The sequence below is a fragment of the Phyllopteryx taeniolatus genome, chromosome 20 (assembly GCF_024500385.1).
Source record: "Phyllopteryx taeniolatus isolate TA_2022b chromosome 20, UOR_Ptae_1.2, whole genome shotgun sequence".
NCBI lineage: Eukaryota > Metazoa > Chordata > Actinopteri > Syngnathiformes > Syngnathidae > Phyllopteryx > Phyllopteryx taeniolatus.
This window is the reverse complement of record NC_084521.1, coordinates 7,568,301-7,587,491: the sequence shown is the minus strand read 5'-3', so window position 1 is coordinate 7,587,491 and position 19,191 is coordinate 7,568,301. Positions and strand designations below refer to the sequence as shown.

Genomic DNA, 19,191 nt, shown 5'->3' with positions numbered 1-19,191 from the left:
TGATCATGAATAAAAATGCAATGTTTAACTTTGTAATATAACTTAATTTGACAAAAAAAACACACACACACACACAAGACTCACTTATTTGCACTTCATTCATTTGCTTTCATGACAGATGTTTCAGAAAATTTCACTCTAGTCATTCAGGAAAAGGAACACATGACATGATGAAAATCAAGACCGTATGCATGCCCATGACTAAGCGTTAATCGTCTACTCTGCTTTTTGCTTGCTGGGATCGGCGACAGGTTGAGCACCGGCTGGCGCGGGAGTTATGGAGTCTGCCGGAGGGGCGGTCGGGGTTCCTGCCGGCGGGGTTCCTGGCGGCGGGGCTCCTGCCGGCGGGGTTCCGTCCGGCGTTGCGGGAGGAAGCGGATCGGGGTCATCGATGAGGGCCTGTCTCCTCTCCCGCTCCTTAATCACTTGAATCAGGCAGTAGGTCACGAACATGACGACCACGGTGGTTATTGGGAAACCTGGCGAGACGCAACAAAGGGGAAGGTTGCACATGACAGCTGGATTTTCATTGCAGTACCCAATTGTGTCACTTGAATCGTGCGGCATAAATCAAAGCCTAAAACATCACCTTTGAGCAATAGACGCTTGACAACCAACTTGGCAAAGTCGAAACTGTTGAGAATCAGGGTGTTGTACAGCACGATGCTCCAGAAGTTGAAGATGCAGAAGACTGCCCGGATGCGGCGGGACATTGCCTCTGACATTGCCTTCTTTTAAAAAAGAAAAAGAAACCCAGGGGTGGGATCAAGTCACACACGTGCAAGTTTCAAGCAAGTCCCAAGTCATTTTTGCATGTCAAGTCATAGGGCATCTCAAATCAAGTCATAGTAAAAGTAAAAAAATTAGTACAGATATCTACTAAAGTACTGTATATGAATGAAGCATTTGTACTTCGTAACTACCCACCAATGAAAACAAAACAAAGCAGTAAGGTTTCTTTACATTGGACAACACTTAAGAATGAAAATTTGCTATAAATATAAAGTAGTCAGTGAACAGCTTGAATAACAGTGTAACTTTACTGTTCCCTCAAAATAACTCAACACACAGCCATCAATGTCTAAACCGCTGGCAACAAAAGTGAGGACACCCCTGGGTGAAAATCTTCAAATTGGGCCGATTATTCATTATCCCTCCTGTTGCCATGTAACTCATTAGTGTTCAAAGGTCTCAGGTGTGAATGGGGAGTAAGTGTGTTAAACTTGGTGTGATTGCACTCATACTGGTCACTGGATGTTAAACATGGCACCTCATGGCAAAGAACTATCTGAAAAGATTATTGTTGCTCCACATAAAGATAGCGTAGGCTTGTCTCTAGTCTTTTAGTTTTTGTTAAGTCAAGTCACAAGTCGTTAAAATAGTGACTCAAGTCCAAGTCGCAATGGCTCGAGTCTGCATCTTTGGCAAAGACCACCGCAGAACGGATTCACGAACCTCGAAAGACGCAAAGGGCTCCATGGAGAAGAACTTGCCGGCCCACAGCTCACAGTTGAGGCCGAAGCAGTTGAAGAAAGCCCAGACCAGGACCACCTTGCGCGGTCCCAACCACAGGACGGTGACGGCGTAGGTGCACAGCGTGGCCACCAGCTCTGCCAGCACGTCGTCGTGCTTGCCACCCAGGCGATTGTACACGTACCTTTTGTTAGGAAACCATACCAGGATCAGAACCCAGACATGAATTTTGAAGTTTGGATCCTAGTAGGGGCTGCAGGGTGGACGACTGGTTAGAGCGTCTGCCTCACAGTTCTGAGGACCGGGGTTCAATCCCTGGCCCCGCCTGTGTGGAGTTTGCATGTTCTCACCGTGCCACCGTGGGTTTTCTCCGGGCACTACGGTTTCCTCCCACATCCCCAAAACATGCAGAGTAGGTCAATTGAAGACTCTAAATTGTCCGTAGGTGTGAATGTGAGTGCAAATGGTTGTTTGTTTATATGTGCCCTGCGATTGGCTGGTGACCAGTTCAGGGTGTACCCCGCCTCCTGCCCGATGATAGCTGGGATAGGCTACAGCGCTCCCGCGACCCTAGTGAGGAGAAGCGGCTCAGAAAATGGATGGATGGATGGATGGATCCTGGTAGGACTACAACCCGGGACTGGTTGCCAATCAATCACAGGGCACATATGCTGTGTTCCAAATATTTTTTTTTATTATCTATTATTTTTGGGTAATTCCTCTAAATCAGGGGTCCTCAAACTGGGGTCACAGATGTGGGATACTCACTTGCACAACCAGTCGTTGATCCCTCGATCAAAGTGTCTGAGAAAGCAGATGAAGAATGATCCACAAAGAACATCTGGCGCAGAGGTAAATACGCACCCCAAGTCCTGGAACTCACGTTTCGGCAAAGACGTAGAGCATCGTGATGCATTTGGGCCGTTTGGGCGGGTCCAGGTGGTCCAGTCTGGACACGGTGGTGATGACTCCGAACATGACGGCGGCTTTCACCCAGTCGTAGAGCAGGTTGAAGTAGGCCACGCCAACTGGAAAAAAGCAGTCGCAGGTCACGCCTGAGCTAATTCTGAATCAGAATCCTTTTGGAGGGAGCTTGGACCCACCCAAGGCCCAGTCCGAGAGGTGCCTGAGCAGCTTCAAGTCGCCGGGGATGGTAATGATGTACAAGAAGTGGAAGAGGATGTCCACAACCAGGATTACAGCCAGGTAGGTCAGACCATGCATGCTGATGTTCCACACATCTCGCTCCTTCCTGCTCAGATCTGACTTATTTGCCTGCAGGGGGCAACGCGCACAAATCTACTGTAACAGAAACTTAACACAAACTCTTATTTTTCAGAAATTCATTCAATCCTATTGAGCATTAACATCCATTGATAAATTGCATTGTGTTAGAAAACATGCCAAAACGTGTTGGACGATCTGTCTTTAATATATAGTGTGTTGTTTACTTTATTTAGCAACACCAATGTATGATCTAGTACCAGGGGCGTTGCTAGCCCTATTTTACGGGGGGCTTCATCGCCCCCTAAAACTTCAAGCAACCCCAAAAATATTTTTTGGCAGTATGTGTTTATCGCAAAATCTTATCTTAGCCCCCCTAAAACTTGGGCTCTCCATAAAATAAGATCAGATCACAACTATCCTAACTTTAACCTTTTGTTCTTGTACTGTTATAGCTACATTTTACGTCATTAGCATGAGCAGTGTGGCCGGTGAATGTAGCCACTATATGTGCATGCATGCAGCTGGTGAGCCATGCAGAGTCACAAATAGTCTTGTGTGTGTCTGTCTGTGTGCGTGCGCGCTTTATTTGACGGTGTGACAAACCAACAAGGTTGCGGCTAAGTAGACTTGGGTTACACCTGTCGGTGCTTTTGAAACGGACCTGCACGTAGAACTTATCAAAGGTCATGATGGGCCCGAAGTAGAAGAAGGGCAGGTAGAAGTTGTACTTGAGCAGCTCCAGAATGCTGTAGTTGCCGTCCTTGCGCTCGCAGTTCTCCAGGGCGAAGCTGATGCAGCGCATGATGGTGAAGCCGCAGCCCCCATAGAAGAGAACGTGGCGTAGGTCGAAGTCGCCCGCCACAAAGCCCACCTGGAAAAGGAATGGGGGACATCTATTTTGAAAATCTTTGTATTTTAGGGGTCCTAAAAAAAACTCCCTCAATAAGTCAGAAAAAATAGCCGGGACAGGAAAGGCTTACACTTTAAGGCGACCAGGCGGTAGCTAAGCATAATCTTAAAAAGCGCCAGGGTCCATGTTCAAATTACCAAACGTGTTTCCTTGTGCGGTCACGTAAACTCCTTGACATACCTGCCAGGACAGGAAGGGCTCGCATTTGAATGTGGCCAGTGTACAAAACCCCGTGACGAAGCACAGCCAACGTATCTTGACCAGTGAGATGCTGTAGAGCAGAATGCAGTGGGACAGGATGAGGGTGACGTAGGTCCAGCCCATGCTAGTCCACACCGCCAAGAGCCCATACGCCATGTACACCAGGGACCTGTACTGTAGAACAACAACAACAACAACAATGGCATCAGTCGATGCTAAACGCTGATGTTTCCTCATTTTTTTCATGAAGCACCTGAGGAGCCAGCATGGAGCAGAGCTTGGCGAACAGCAAGTGTCCAGACAGAGCGAACACAATGTGAGCCCGGAAGGTCCAAATCCACATGGCCCACTCTGAGTCGGCCGTGTCCTTGAAGGACAAAAAAACAGAACTAAAGGTATGGCGTGTTATGTTTCATGATCATGAAGAACTACAAAGTGATGACTTACCATTTTCCTGCCAAAGTAGTGCCATCCTGGCTTCACGCTGGACTTGAATGTTTTTCTGTTTGTGTTTGCTGGAATGCAATAAGAAAAAGAATTCTAATATGTTTAAACCAGTATCAATATTATTACATAAAAACATTTATCACCGTTTATGAACAAAATCTATTTTCTAATTAATAGAGAGCCATTAAATAAAATCTCAAATTTAAGATTCATTTTATTTAAAAAATTGAAGATGCATTCATGAATATTTTGTCTATTTTCCTGTTGCATAACATAAAAATACTGCATAATTTATATCATTCACATTTTATAATTTTATATGGAGTTTGCATGTTCTCCCCGTGCTTGCGTGGGTTTTCTCCAGGCACTCTGGTTTCCTCCCAAATCCCAAAAACATGCATGGTAGGTTAATTGAAGACTCTAAATTGCACATAGGTGTGAATGTGAGTGAGAATGGTTGTTTGTTTCTATGTGCCCTGCGATTGGCTGGCAACCAATTCAGGGTGTACCCTGCCTCTCGCCCGAAGATAGCTGGGATAGGCTCCAGCACGCCCGCGACCCTAGTGAGGAGAAGCGGTACAGAAAATGGATGGATGGAAGTGCAATTAATGGATTCATTAAATAAGATGAATAATTTCAACTTCAAAATGATGCTTTCAATGGGCCCACTGTGTGTGTGTGTGTGTGGGTGTGGGTGTGGGTGTGTGTGTGGGTGTGTGTGTGTTGTGTCCCGTCGCGTCATACTCACACGTGGACGAGTCAAAGACCCAGCAGGTGCACCAGAACAGGGCCGAGGCCAGCACGGCGTTGTAGAAGTACAGCTCATATTTGGGAAGTGCCGCTTTGATCGCCATGGCGACATACATACACACATACACACCAGGAACTCGGCAAAAAAGCTCCTGAACACACAAGCGTGTTTTAACACTCCAAAACTGGTTTTACCAGTGTAAATGACAACAGACGTCAGGCCATTAATGGTGAGAACTACTTCTACAAAAAGCAATGAGACACACCCTCTTTATGCACCTTGTACTGGTGCGTAGTAAAGACACGCTTGGACGAGTTTGTTGTGGAAGAAGACCAGGTGTCCCAATCATTTTTGTCCGTAGTGTATAACAAAGTGACTTTTTACTATTGTCATGCAGTACACACAAAGTAGAATCATCAAAAGTCTTCATGTACTCATTACTAACAGTTCTATCCAATCATTTTAATCATTCTTCAGAGGATATAAATTACTCAAAGTACTGTGGTATTGTCTGTCTACATGTGTTGCTGCACAGTTTTTGTTCAAATGTCAGTTAAGGGGTTATGACACCGCACATAGATGCTAATCGTTAGCCTGTGCCTATGGCGTTCCCATTAGGTGTTAGCATTAGCATTAGGCTAGCGGACTAAATGTTTTTTTTTTTTTTTTTTTTTTTAATAGACGAAGTTTAATTCTCATTGTTTTTAGTGTGACAGTAAACTTCAATGGGGAATGGCAATAAAAAGCTTGACGGTTTTTTTTTTTGGAGAGAGAATTGTTCACTAATTATACTGTATCTGCAAAATTGCTGCTCGTTGTGAAGTGAGTAGACTTTGCTGCCAACATTCAATGCTGGTATCACGTTAGCGCTTTTAAATTAATACATTTATAAAATGGTATACATGCCTTTATAAATAAAAGTAATTTTCCTAGTTTAGTCGTTTAATGTAGATATAATTCTTAATGTTGCTGCGATTTCCATCTTCTACCATCAGGGGTCGCCATAGCTACTCACTCGCATCCTACATGAATGATAAAACACTAAAATAATAGAATTATATAAATACTTTGTCATGTATACATCAATTTATAAATACAGTAACTCTGTAATTGAGGACATAAAAATTATAATGAACATCAGCAATGTAATTTTTTAAGCATGTAGCATATAGCAAGCACCAAAATCTCCATAGACTGATTATTTTAGTAGTCTGGTCTTTTATTTAGTTATTATACATTTTGCTACTTCAGTAACACACAAAAAATACATTGATATAAATAAATTGAAAAAATATCGTTATAATTTAAATATGATTAATACTTTAATTTAATAAGCCATTTTAAATTACAATTTATAAAAATGTGATAAGTCCTCAAAGTATTTTGGACATTTAAACAGAAATGCTTCTTTGTTTGTTTATTTGCTAAATGAAATTTTTAGTTGCAAAATGATGCGTTGCTGTTCTGCTCTGAGTGCAGCTGTTATGCTTTACGACTTGACATTTACTCCGTAACCTCATCGTCATCATTTAGCTTCTCCTGTGTGGCCCTGCGATTGTATTAATTAAAAAATAAAATGATAATAAAAGTCACTTTGTGTTTATCTGAGCTGCCAATCAAGGGAATGAGTGTCATTTGCACTCTTTAGACAGCCACAAAGTACAGCTGCTGGCTCCTTTTTAAAGCACACTTCAACAACAAGCTATCCATTGAGAAGCTTGAGTTTTAAGACGGTCTTTAAAAAAGAAAAAGAAAAAATTAAAAAAGTCCATTATGATAGAATAGAAATGTTTGAGTCACATGCATGCCTGTAAATAGCAACACGGTCATGCACTTTACTTTGTCCTCCGCAAGCACCTGTTGTCGTACTGACCTTGAGCGCAGCAGCAGAAGTTGCTTCAACAAAACGACCCAAATTATACTAAATATTCAAATGAGTTGAAATGTGTCGATTTTTTTTTTGGGGGGGTGGCTGCAAGTCCCTCGGACTCCCTGAGAGGGGAGCTGCCAGCAGTTGAAAAGGTGACTTGCTGCATTTGTACTTTTGGTGACAAAGAGGGGCGGGACGCAAGGGGCGTGTGAGCCTAATTGCTTCAGGGATTTTTTTTTTTTTTTTTTTTTGGCTGATGGAAGTCTCTGCCAAATCATGCACAGTTTGAACATCGGTACTGTGCCTAAATATAGGCAGTTATGTATAAACGTTCATTAAAAGTTTAAAAACAAACGGTTCTTGAAGATTCAATGCTAATGTATCATGCTAAAAAGTTAAATACAACTGAACTGTACTTGGACAGTGATTCTTTTACGTACCACTAGTGGACTGTGAGAATCACTGAATATTTTTTAAATGTAATATACATCTTTAAAAAAAATTATAGACACAAACATATAAAGTAATTCATTAAGTTTTAGAAATACATATGTTCATAATGTTTATGTCTATTTGAAATGAAATAAATTAAAATAATATATATACACATGTATTTTCTAGTTCATATTTTTCTAGTCTGTATTTTCACCCGTATTGCTTTTTCACAACTATCAGTTTCAATAGTGTTTTGGATTTCCAAAATTAAATAGAGCCATTTAATAAAACAATGCAAAATATAAAATAACATGACATAAATAAAATGTATTTTATCATTAAATTGCACGTTATACTATATTGACCAAAATGATATTAAAATCAAATAAAATAAATACTAAAAATAATAACATTAAAAGGGTTTGATTTAAATAACAGAAATGTAATGATTTATTTCATTACTATATATTAAAATATGACGGAATATAACCCATTATTACTGTTTTTATAGCTTTAAAAAAAATTGAAATGTATATTTTTTAAATATTCTGCTGCTACTCTTAATTTATAAATAAATGTAAAAATATATCAATCAAATTGTTTGTGTGTGTTTTTTTTTTTTTTTTTTATACACACACACACAAACAAACAATGGAATAAAATGGAGGCTATGCTATTTTCCATATTCCTGATGGCCGCAGCTGTTTTGGAAGGGTCTAAGCCTGTTGCAATGTTGAGCCATGCCCATGCTTAGAATTCCGCACACGGGTGCCACACAACAAAACACAATACAGAGAAAATAGACGCACAACTCAAATATAGGACACGGTGGTAAAAGGAACCCTATGACATTTATTAGAAAAAGGGTGAATGCGAGGTATAAAAATATAGTTTGTGTGAGTTCATAGCAACAACAGCAAGTGCTGCTGCTACACTTCCATTTGGGAATTGATGTCTTTTAGTAATGTGCCACAGGGGATCTTACCATGCACACTTTGTGTACAAAAACAGTTCATAATGGGTGTACAGCTCCTTTAATTTCTCTTCTAGCCCTTTAAAAAATATGTTATCCCTCCTTGATAAGCATTTTCCTGACAATTACCATCTGCCCCAGTCAGTCACTCCTTCTTGCTGGTCTCCTGTCCTTCAAACACGGGGTACTGGACCTCCAGCTGAGGCCAAGTCGAGACGCCGTTGGCCAGCGACCAAATCACACCAGGCAAGGCGTCCACCTGCACCGCCATTGGGTTCATTGTTAGTACAACAGCATCACAATATAGACGTGGAGTGAACCGAGCCCTGCCACCAATAGCAAAAAATAAACTCAAAAAAATAAAGCCGTCCCAAAAAGGGATTTGTAATTGCGTATAGTTGCCACAGGATGGCGGCAAAGCACTGAAAATCAAGAGGATCATAAAGCACCAACATCATGCATCTAGCATGTACACAAGCATATGAACCCATGTTAGATGAATGACTGTATTTCAACACAAACAAACTACCTTCACATAAGGCTCATCGATAGTATTAGCTAGCAGAATAGCCTAAATAAAACAAACTGACGTGACATCACACATGGGCATACTAATATGCGCTCTAGCACTTTGCAAAAAATGGTATTAAGTCATTAAAAAGTAGACTACACGGACTGGTAGTACCTGCGTCAGGAGGGAAGCAGAAATGTACTTTCACTTTTGCATGAGGTGCATTCAAGGACCATCAGCAAAACAGGACTTCTCAAACAGGGACGAAACAACACTATGATTTAAACCTAACATCAACATTCCATCAGATGGCGCCAAAGTCATATTTTTATTGCTTTGGGCTGAGTACAAAACCAAAGAATAGACACATTTTTAAAGTGAATAACAGAGGATGGGTTGCCCCAAAAATCCAAATGCAAAACAATGAATATGCGGCAGTTCACTATTATGAAAACGTGACTTCTTAATAGCTTGTTTCCAAATAGTTAGGTCTCTGGAGTTCATGTCCACCTGCCAAGCGCAAAATTAAACAACCAAGTCAATCTTTTGTTTTCCCCTTGGATCTGAAAATGTGTCTGTGAGCGAGCCGTCCTGAATATTACAGAGTGACGTCACAATTCGGCTAATTTACATAATACCGCCCCCACACAGAGTTTCTCCATCCATGACTTGGAAGTTGGGCTGGGCCAAAATCCTACATTTTCAAGTGATTAAACGGAAACAATATCATCCATCCATTTTCTATAGCGCTATAGCTGAAGCCTATCCCAGGTGACTGGGCACACAGTTTTAGTTAAACATTTTTGTGGTCGCGGGGCGTACCTCGACACGGATCTGCCTCATGGAGTCGCGGTCCCTCAGGGTGGCGGTGTGCGGCGTCTTGTTGACTGTGTCGAAGTCGACGGTGACGCCGAACGCCACGCCGATCTCGTCGGAGCGGGCGTAGCGCCTGCCGATGGATCCCGACGAGTCGTCCACCTTGTGGGACACGCCCTGTCTGGTCAACGCCTCAGCTGATGAGGACAAAAATCAAACAGTCCATTAACTCCAGACTGTGTGAGGGTAGTGTATTTAAATGTAGTGTCGCTTTACTGCCACTTGGGGTCACTGAAGAGTTTTATGCTGTTGGAACTACAGGAAGACCTCGAGTTACAACGCACTCGACCTACGACGTTTCGACTTTACGACGCCCGTGCCTCGTCCGCCATTTTGTCCCAGCACCATAGTGTTTCTGCTTAGCTAGTGCATAGTGCTTGTCTGTGTTTGTGCGGCGGGAGTATCTTTGCCTTTTTTCACACTCTCAGCAGTAATGGTAAGTACAGCATCTTATTTTTTTATTTGAATGTATTTATACGAAGTGTTAACCTTTCCTGCTACGGTCACCTGACCGTGGTCGGGAGATGCAGGGGTTAACTCCCTTCTCTCGTGGCACAGCTGAGCTGGGTGGCGGCAACAATAAAGGCACGAAGCACCGATTTGCTGCTTTAATGGCTTTATTAGCTCCTCTAGACATTCAACGTTAACGGGTCCTCCGCTAATCGCTACTCTTCCCCGGTCGCCGTCACTACCCTCGCTACTGTACACACTCGCACCGGCGCGCACTCCTTCCTCCTTCACAGTCCCGTCTCACTCACACGCCCACACACACTGAGCTTGCTGTCACAATCACGTGGGACAATACCCGTAACAGAAGTATTTCGCCATAAATTTCGACTTTGGTGAAATCCGACTTACGCGGAAGTTCATGTTACGTCGCCAGCGTAGGAACGGAATTCGTTCGTAAATCGAGGACTTCCTGTACACAATTACATTTCAACATGCCACAATAGCTTGGTCTTACATTACAGCCATATGTAACCTAATATATAGATGCATACAAATCACATTTTCCACACATTTTATGGAAATTTCTGGACACATTTTGGAATATTTTGGATCACTTGGTGAGCTTGCATAACATAAAATCAATCTTATTTTATGTACAGTAACAAAACATTTTACATTTTTTTCTCATGATTTAAAAGTTTTAATGAACGCTTTATGGAATTTTGGGACATTTTGGGTAATTTCTTGATTTTATGTAATCTATGTCTTATTTTATGTAAATATATAACTAATTTAATTCTTATCATTTTATTTTAGATGATTTTTTTACATAACATTTTGGAATATTTTAGGTACAATTGTGATTTTACGTTACATAATCTAAACATTTTGTAAACTATTGTGAATTTTTATTTAAGGTGAATTGACTTATTATTCAATACAATTTATTCTCATTTTCTTATTAACGCAACACTTATTTGATGGAATTTCTAAATATTTTATGTAAATTCTTGATCTTGCGTAATAAAATCTCAGCATTATTTAACTTATTTTAACTAATTTACTAATTATACAATGTAATGTAACAGTAATTATGATTTTTATTTTTTTAATGAACATGTCAAGTTATTCGAAGGAATTTCTTATTTAGGTCAATTCATATTCTAACATATGTCTTAATGAATGAATTTATTTTCTTAAATTAATCAACATTTTAACTGATCATATTTTAATATTTAACAAGTTATTAGAATTTCTAATTGACTTCTAAAAAAAACTCTACCACCAGACAACTCAGAACAATGTATGCGCGTGTGAAAGCAGTGAACTCACATAGTTGTTGGACAAAAGGCGTAAACTCTTGGTTTTGGCTCAGAGGAAGGATGCAGCATTTGTACGGGGACACGGTGGCAGGAAAACTGAAATACTGGAAACGAAATCAATCATGTTGAATCCAAACAATCAATCAAGGGAGATGATTGAATCAAAGAACCAAAAGCAAAAATGCTTGCTGCCCCTCACCGTCCTCTGTTTGTCTCCTTGTCGCATGTGGAAGGAGTGCTCAAAGATGGAGTACATGATTCTGCCGATGCCGAAGGATGGCTCGATGACGTTGGGGACGATCTCCTCCACTGCGGGAACGAGGATTGAAAGCATGATGTTTCATAATCGTCTTTTTTTTTTTTTTTTTTTTTTTTCTTTCCTTTCATAAATTTTTTACCATGTAACGTTTTCTGGAATCTCTTGACGGCCACCATGCCTTTGGAAAGCTTGAACGTTTTGCCCGCTGTTGACACGCTGAACTCTCTGCACAAAACAACACTTTATGACCCTTGTGCAACTGCATTATCTCAGTTGTATATGTTTACGTCCTCTCTCGAAAAGATTTGCTTTTTTTTCCCCAGCTGAGTTGCACAGGATATAGGTCACATTTATGGTGGGAAAAAAAATTGAAAAGGTTTATATTGGACTGTGTCGAGCTGAGGAATTACAAATTACCCGCTTTCGTTGAGACGCTTCTCCTGGTCATCAATGAAGCATTCGTCGCACGCGTCGAGGTAGTCGAAGATCAGCTTGGCGTCTTTTTTGTACGCCGCTCCGATGGCGCCCCTGTTGGGCTCGAACTTCACCACATTGACCACCTTGTGTTGACGCGTTAAGGTTTTTTTTTTTTGTGGGTGGGGGGGCGTCAAAACTTTGTATATTTTGGAGGCAGACCCAAGTGTGTATACGTCACCGAACTGTATATTTCCGGGTATAGGAAATGTGTGTTTAGGCTGCACTCGCATTGGCAGATAAACGATCCCATCAGATTTGTATCCATCGGAAGAGGTCTGATTCCGATCTGAAGATAACCGATTCCATTTTTTTTTTTTTTTTTAAGCATACACCAATTGTGCCACTTCAGAGCTGAAAAAATGGAATAGTGTTTTTGAGCCTAGAAAACATGCTTGATTAGGGCTGAGCGTTTGACTACATTTCCTTGATTGACTAAGGGGAAAATTAACCATAATTTTTTCCCTAATATTATGCTGGCAGACTCTCCATCACAATGTTGTGATGGGTGAATGTGTGTCAGGATATGGGCTCTTTGAGCAGCTTCTCCGCCACGAGAGGCACCTTGGTGGCTCTGGAGTGACACGAGAGGTCGTAACACGAGCGGTCGGCGCACCCGACGATCTCGATCCAACCCTGGAGAGGGAGAATTGCGTGTTAAAAGAGCAGCCATTGTGGTTGAAACCGTGGAGGAATAAAAAGATGACACACGTAGGAGGTTTTGGACTCGGCGTCCCAGCAGTCGCAGGCGTAGTGAGCCATCTCGTTGTCCATGTGCTGTCGGAAGCGCACTTTGTCTTTGGTGAGACCCACTTTGAGCAGGTACAAATGTATCCTGCCGATGAAGTAGCCCAGCACAGAGTTGTTGATGATACCCTGCAGCATGAAAACAATGCTTGAGGGGCCTCTTTCCTTTTTATCCATTTTTGGGACCGATCAAATACTCTCCCATCATTTTGGGCCTACATGCAGAAGGTTAGCCCGCCATCTTCAATAACCTAACCTAATAAACCCGTTTATTGCAGGGGATACATTCCGTACCCACCCACAGTGGGTGAATATCGTTGATATATAGAAAACATTTTTTTAAATGCATTGTGGAGAAAAAAAAAGTGTATAGAAAGTACTGAATGTATTGTAGTGTCTGTGTACATGCATGTGCCTTTAAGAGGCGGGGTCTGGTGACGTCTGACATCAGTGTCTTTGTGTGAGTGTTTTAACTTGTTCTCCCAACTATCAATAAATAGCTGAAAAGTGCATCGGCGACTGTGTCAATCCTTTCCCACATGCGAGGACATTACAGTAAATAAGTATAATGTAAAAACCCATTAAAAAAAACGATCGCTTAAAAAACGTGATATAGCAGGGGAACACTATTGGTGGAAATGATATTTTTCCTACCTGCTCCACAGCATCTCCGAGCCTCATGACCTGCGCAGACTGGCCGCTGGTCTGAGCCTTGGAGGAGTACAACAGGATGTCCAGGTCGGCCACGTTGGAGAATTTGGGGTGGACTTTCTCGTTGGGGTCCACAAAGTGCTCAATCTCAGCCATGGTGAACTCTCTGTGATGTAAAGGCAAGTTTCACTGTCCTCATTCCCACAATGCCTTATTCCAACCATTAAAAGAAGCAACTGAGGCAAAAGAGGGTGGACTCAATCTTCACACGTACCTGACGCGGATGAGTCCGGAGCGAGGCGAGATCTCGTTCCTGAAGGAGTTTCCGATCTGAGCGGCGCCGAAGGGAAGTTTTCCCTGGTTGAACTCCAGCAGTCGCTTGAAGTTGAGGAACATTCCCTGAGCCGTTTCTGGCCTCAGATAGCTGCCGAATGAAACATGCAAGCAGCCGTAAGTGGGCTGGTGCAAAATTGGAGGTTCATATACAACGAGCAATTTTGATGTTTTTGGAGCATAAGAGGATTCAATCTATTTGGGGGATAAAAAGAACAGTACTAAGTACTATCAAGTAGTATTACTAGTAAAGCGGTAGCATTAGTAGGGAGTAGTAATAGTAGTATAAATAGTTGCAGCAAGTGGTCGTCATTAGAAGTTGTAGTTCCACTACTAGTAATAGTAGAAGTAGTAAGACTAGTTGTGGTAGCAGTAGTACCCAGGAGTGTTGCCTCCTGGCCCGATGGAGGTCTGGAACATGAGGTTGAAGTAGATGGGAGGCGTGAGGTCATTTCCTGTGGAGGGAGACTTGATGTTGTACTTGACAAACAGTTCGCCCAACTCCTGCTGGGTGTAGTTGTCCATCTGCAACATACACACACAAAGATAAGAGCAGGACATGACAGACGGGGGACAGGCTATGACATCATGTGACCATCTTGGCACCACACACACACAGCAACCTACCTGAGTGATCACGTCCTCCATCTCGGCCACCTTCTCGGGGGAGCACGTCTCAGTGGACATCACTTTCTTCAAGTGGGCTGCAGACAACAGAGACACTCTCAGTCTTAGATCAAATTCTATACAAGTGTTTTCTGTAATGAGTTTTCAGGAGGAGGAAGTTATGATTTATGTAATGTCTTTGAATACAACACTTAATCAACCAGCCTACTAAACTCAAAAGCGAATGAGTTTATGTAGACGATGTTCTAAGCCCATATAGAAACGGTTTCATTCTTAAATCTAGTTTATTAGTTACAAATGTTTAAAAAAAAAAAAAAAAAGAGGCATTTGTTTTTTGACTCTCTAATTTTCATAATGTTCCTGAACTCAACAAGCACAATAGGAATGAAGCTCATGTTTTAATAGCTAGAAAAGAACACTTAATGCATTTTTCTGATTTGGTAGAGGTGAAAGCTTCAAGTGGCCGAGATGAGTTTCCGAGCTCTCCCTGAGAGACGGGGTGAGAAGCTCGGTCATCCGGGAGGATCTCAGAGTAGAGCCGCTGCTCCTCCACATCGAGAGGAGCCAGATGAGGTGGCTAGGGCATCTGATTCGGATGCCTCCCGGACGTCTCCCCAGTGAGGTGTTCCGGGCACGTCCCACCGGGAGGAGACCCCGCGGACGACCCAGGACACGCTGGAGAGACTACGTCTCTCGGCTGGCCTGGAATGCCTCGGGATCCCCCCGGAAAAGCTGGATGAAGTGGCTGGGCAGAGGGAAGTCTCGGCGTCCCTGCTAAAGCTACTGCCCCTGCAACCCGACCTCGGATAAGAGGTAGAAAATGGATGGATGGATGAAAGCTTCAAGTGACAATGCACTGACTCGACAAGCCTAACAAGTGCAAAAGACACCAAACGATAAACAGTTAATTAACGTGGAAGATCTTCTAAAGAGATATTTAAATTAAGCAATAATAGCTAAATCAATATAGTATTTGCTAATGTTTTGATGACTGCAGCTTAAAAGATATCGTGAAGAACTCAAAGCAATTATGTACACCTCGTGCTACATGGAGTAAGAAAAGGCTACGTGCCATCATTTGACAGATTTTCAGCAGCTTGCTTGGACCTGCTTTAATATATTAAGCGTACTTTGTCAAATATAGCTCCTGGCAAAAGAAGAAATCCAATGTAAATGGTCATGGGGCACCACAAAGACCAGTTACCTCCAAGCACGCAAATTCCAGCCTCACCCTTTCCTCCAGATGTGTGACCCGTTATGGCAGGTGAAAACCCATTATGTTAGTAGCAAAATTCACAGAATTGCACCTAGTGACAAAAAAAAATTAAATAAAAAGACACCTTTTAGGAGGTGATCAGCGCGGAAGCATTCTCCCATCTTGGAGTCTTTCACCATGTAGTCGACAAATTTATCAACATGGCCCGATGTCCTGATTTACAGAATAAAGTGAGGAAGTTGCGATATTTCGATGTTTTGGAGTTGGTTTTGTTTATTTTTTAGGAGCGCGCTCACTTGAGGACGGGCTCGGGGTTGAGCATGGTACAGTCGATCTCCAGGATCTGCTCCTCCTGGATGAAGTGCTGCCTCCACGCCTGCAGGATGTTGTTCTTTAGGGCACAGCCCACCGGACCGAAATCGTACAGGCCAGCCACCCCTGCAAAAATATGTTAGTAGTAAAAGTAATAGTAATATGTAAAAACACGCTGAGTAAAAATGCAAAAAAAAAACACCTGCAATTTGCAGGGTTTAGGAACAAAATGGTAAAATCCCTTCATTTACGTCCTCTGTGAACCAAGAAGTAGCTAACAAACTGGCGTACAAATATTACGCTCAGTTGTTTTTTTTTTAAATTACTTTAAAGAAATTTTTTTCTGCTTTTGCTTCTGCCCTGGAGTCAAATCTTAGGTTACCCTCCATGAACAAAAGAGTAGGCTGCTCGCTAATAAATGATCAAAAATATGGCGCTTCCCACTTTTTTAACTTCAATGTTTTTGTTTTTTTTTAAACATTGATTTACCCTACCTCCATATATGGCAAAAGACTGATCATAGAAGAACCTCCTCTTTAACGTGTCGTCCATCTTTACCCTGTCAACGACGTCATCTTTGGGCTGCAAGGACAGTTCCTGGAAGTTGACAAGTTGAGAGCATAGTTTCATTATGACAGGAACAAAAGAGCCACATTTGCAAAGAGGAAGCAAAAGTGGAAGCCAACAGTGGCGGAAAGGAGACGCTGACCCTAGTGTAGAAAGTGCACCTTCATTTCCAGAGTTCTCTTGCGGACTTTCAGTTCCGTGACGGCCTGGTTCACCTCCAGCTCGGGGGCTCCTTGCTCCTTCAGCCAGGCCACCAAGTCGCCCTCAAGAAAACACAAACTGTATGTTATTCATTACGTTTGTGTAAAATGAGACAGATCATGTTTTTTTTTTTAACATTTTAAAAATAGCTACCAATAACATCGGTGTAACACTTTTGTTAAAATACTTCAAGAATGACATATATTTTTTTTTTTGTCAAGGTGGAATTGTCTTATTTTAGGGGCGGCTCCGTCTCATGCAGTGCTCCAGCCCTCATCCCACCCCACATTCTGATGAACAAATGGTGAGCCCGGCTTTCAAAATATACATTATATGGGAGTGAACATTTATAATAATCAGATTAAAAGTGCAGTACGTTGTTTTAGGTGCCTATTTGTTTCCAAATGATATGATTTTATGTGGGTGGCATGGTGGCCGACTAGTTAGAGCGTCAGCCTCACAGTTCTGAGGACCCGAGTTCAATCCCCGGCCCCACATGTGTGGAGTTTGCATGTTCTCCCCATGCCTGCGTGGGTTTTCTCCGGGCACTCCGGTTTCCTCCCACATCCCAAAAACATGCATTAATTGGAGACTCTAAATTGCCCGTAGGTGTGACTGTGAGTGCGAATGGTTGTTTGTTTGTATGTGCCCTGCGATTGGCTGGCAACCAGTTCAAGGTGTACCCCGCCTCCTGCCCGATGACAGCTGGGATAGGCTCCAGCACGCCCGCGACCCTAGTGAGGAGAAACGGCTCAGAAAATGGATGGATGATTTTATGTGTGAATAGGTTAATGAGAGGCATTTAACTGTGTGGACATTAGGTTGTCGCTTTATGAAGTTCAGTCTATTCTCTTGCATTAGTTTATGGGGCAGTACACATTCAATATAGACAGTATAGCTTATTTGTGGGTTTGAAGTGGGAATATTAACTTAATCTAACTTTAAAATTCATGCGTAGGCTAGGTGTGATAGGTCTATAAAACTTCCCTTACATCTACAATAACGTTGTCTCGTGATACATGGGCAAACTGTTATTTATGTTTAAATGTGTAAGCAAAGTATTCTCCGTCATTTATTTCAACGCAACACTGTGACGGGAATAAAAAGATTTGAAACAAGAAGCTTAAGTTTATTCAACTTCAAAATCCCTGTATAAAGCAAAACAAATTTATTTATGGGGCACATTTCATACACACAGTAACTCTTGTGTGCTTTACATGATTAAAAGCATTTAAAAACAAAAAAACAGGTGTGTGATATATCCACACACACAAAAAAAAGAGTATTCACACCCCAAAAAAGAAAATCAAAAAATACTTATTTTCTCCCGTCGAAATAACTCACCTGCACCCGCACAGCCTCCCGCAAAGGTGCCAGAACTTGTTCCATTGTGCCACGTCGAAGAACCTGCAAACCGCTTGCGTGTGCTCTCCCCTGATACCAGCAGCTGTGTGAATGTTTTCTCCCTCGTACTCTATTTTTTTTTTTTTCCCTTTCCCCTCCCTCGCCGGCCCAGCCCAGCAGGAGGAGCCTTTGAGTGTTCATCAACTTGGCACATCCTGGAGTGAAGAGTGAGGTCTAAAACCAAGCCTTTGTGTTGCATCATCCAAAGTGAACTACAACGCTTTACATGCAGACGGATTTTTAAGAAGATAAACTGCATTCTTCGAAGCCGCCCTGCTGTGAGGCAGTCACTAGTAGACGTCTACTGGACCCTAAATTAATGAGCAGGTCCCCTTGAAATCTTGGTTTACAGTCATCAGGGTCCTTTCTTCGTTTGAACTGACAGCAGGCCAAAAAGGTGCGCCCCTCTCTCCGGGAGACCAAACGTGCACGCAAGGCGCCACCTACTGGCTTGTGAGCGGAACTGCAAAGCTGACCCATGAACTCACATTTGATGATGATAATGTTTTTTAAATATTTTACGAACTCTGCCGAACTATTCCAAATGTTTTGCCTTGATGTCAGTGTGTCAACTCTTCAAACACAGCTGCGAGATGAGAACCGTTTTGTCTTGATTAGACTCCAAGCAGCATGAAATGTGATTTGAACCATAAGCAGTTGATTTACCAAGACTAAAGTTTAAACAGTCAATCTATAGGCTTGACCTGTGAGGAAAGAGTACAAAGTTTGGGTTATTTTATATTACAATATGACTTTTAAACCCATTTTATGGGTCAAAATGGTTGTGGTCTTCTCCGGGTTTCTCCGTCCCTCTTGGACACGCCTCGCATATTAGGTTCACTAAGGACTAAATTGTCCATTGGCGTGAATGTTTGTGTGAATACATGCTTGTTTGTCTATACCCTATGTGTCGTGCCGTTGGTTGGCGACCACTTCGGGTCTGTCACTCGAAGT

General features: G+C 42.2%; 2 protein-coding genes and 2 long non-coding RNA genes across 5 annotated transcripts; 2 read left to right on the top strand and 2 right to left on the bottom strand.

The window, feature by feature from the left end:
* Positions 1–79: 79 nt before the first annotated feature.
* Positions 80–7,039, bottom strand: hhatlb (hedgehog acyltransferase like, b). Of its 2 annotated transcripts, none has more exons than XM_061757548.1 (12): positions 6,883–7,039; positions 5,007–5,160; positions 4,259–4,326; positions 4,065–4,178; positions 3,791–3,985; positions 3,362–3,571; positions 2,577–2,748; positions 2,357–2,501; positions 2,242–2,277; positions 1,456–1,657; positions 590–731; positions 80–479 (listed from the first exon to the last, which is right to left on the bottom strand). In XM_061757548.1, exons 2-12 carry the CDS (start codon positions 5,122–5,124, stop codon positions 217–219), a joined length of 1,665 nt encoding a protein of 554 aa, XP_061613532.1. In that variant the 5' UTR covers positions 5,125–5,160; positions 6,883–7,039; the 3' UTR covers positions 80–216. The 2 variants fall into 2 exon arrangements, with proteins under 2 accessions (XP_061613532.1, XP_061613533.1); XM_061757549.1 differs by having other exon boundaries at positions 590–728.
* LOC133469918 (uncharacterized) lies at positions 2,539–8,546 on the top strand. The gene is made up of 3 exons (XR_009785813.1): positions 2,539–2,679; positions 4,062–4,206; positions 8,429–8,546. It is a non-coding gene; the product is annotated as an uncharacterized LOC133469918 (long non-coding RNA).
* LOC133469914 (glycine--tRNA ligase-like) lies at positions 8,147–18,318 on the bottom strand. Its single transcript, XM_061757543.1, has 17 exons — positions 18,178–18,318; positions 16,794–16,895; positions 16,560–16,662; positions 16,050–16,191; positions 15,878–15,966; positions 14,538–14,614; positions 14,290–14,435; positions 13,852–14,001; positions 13,581–13,743; positions 12,891–13,055; positions 12,709–12,815; positions 12,123–12,269; positions 11,845–11,930; positions 11,646–11,755; positions 11,457–11,550; positions 9,621–9,811; positions 8,147–8,546 (listed from the first exon to the last, which is right to left on the bottom strand). Exons 1-17 carry the CDS (start codon positions 18,220–18,222, stop codon positions 8,433–8,435), a joined length of 2,031 nt encoding a protein of 676 aa, XP_061613527.1. The 5' UTR covers positions 18,223–18,318; the 3' UTR covers positions 8,147–8,432.
* LOC133469919 (uncharacterized) lies at positions 14,989–18,931 on the top strand. Its single transcript, XR_009785814.1, has 4 exons — positions 14,989–15,350; positions 16,038–16,203; positions 17,055–17,137; positions 18,350–18,931. It is a non-coding gene; the product is annotated as an uncharacterized LOC133469919 (long non-coding RNA).
* The last annotated feature ends 260 nt before the right edge of the window (positions 18,932–19,191 follow it).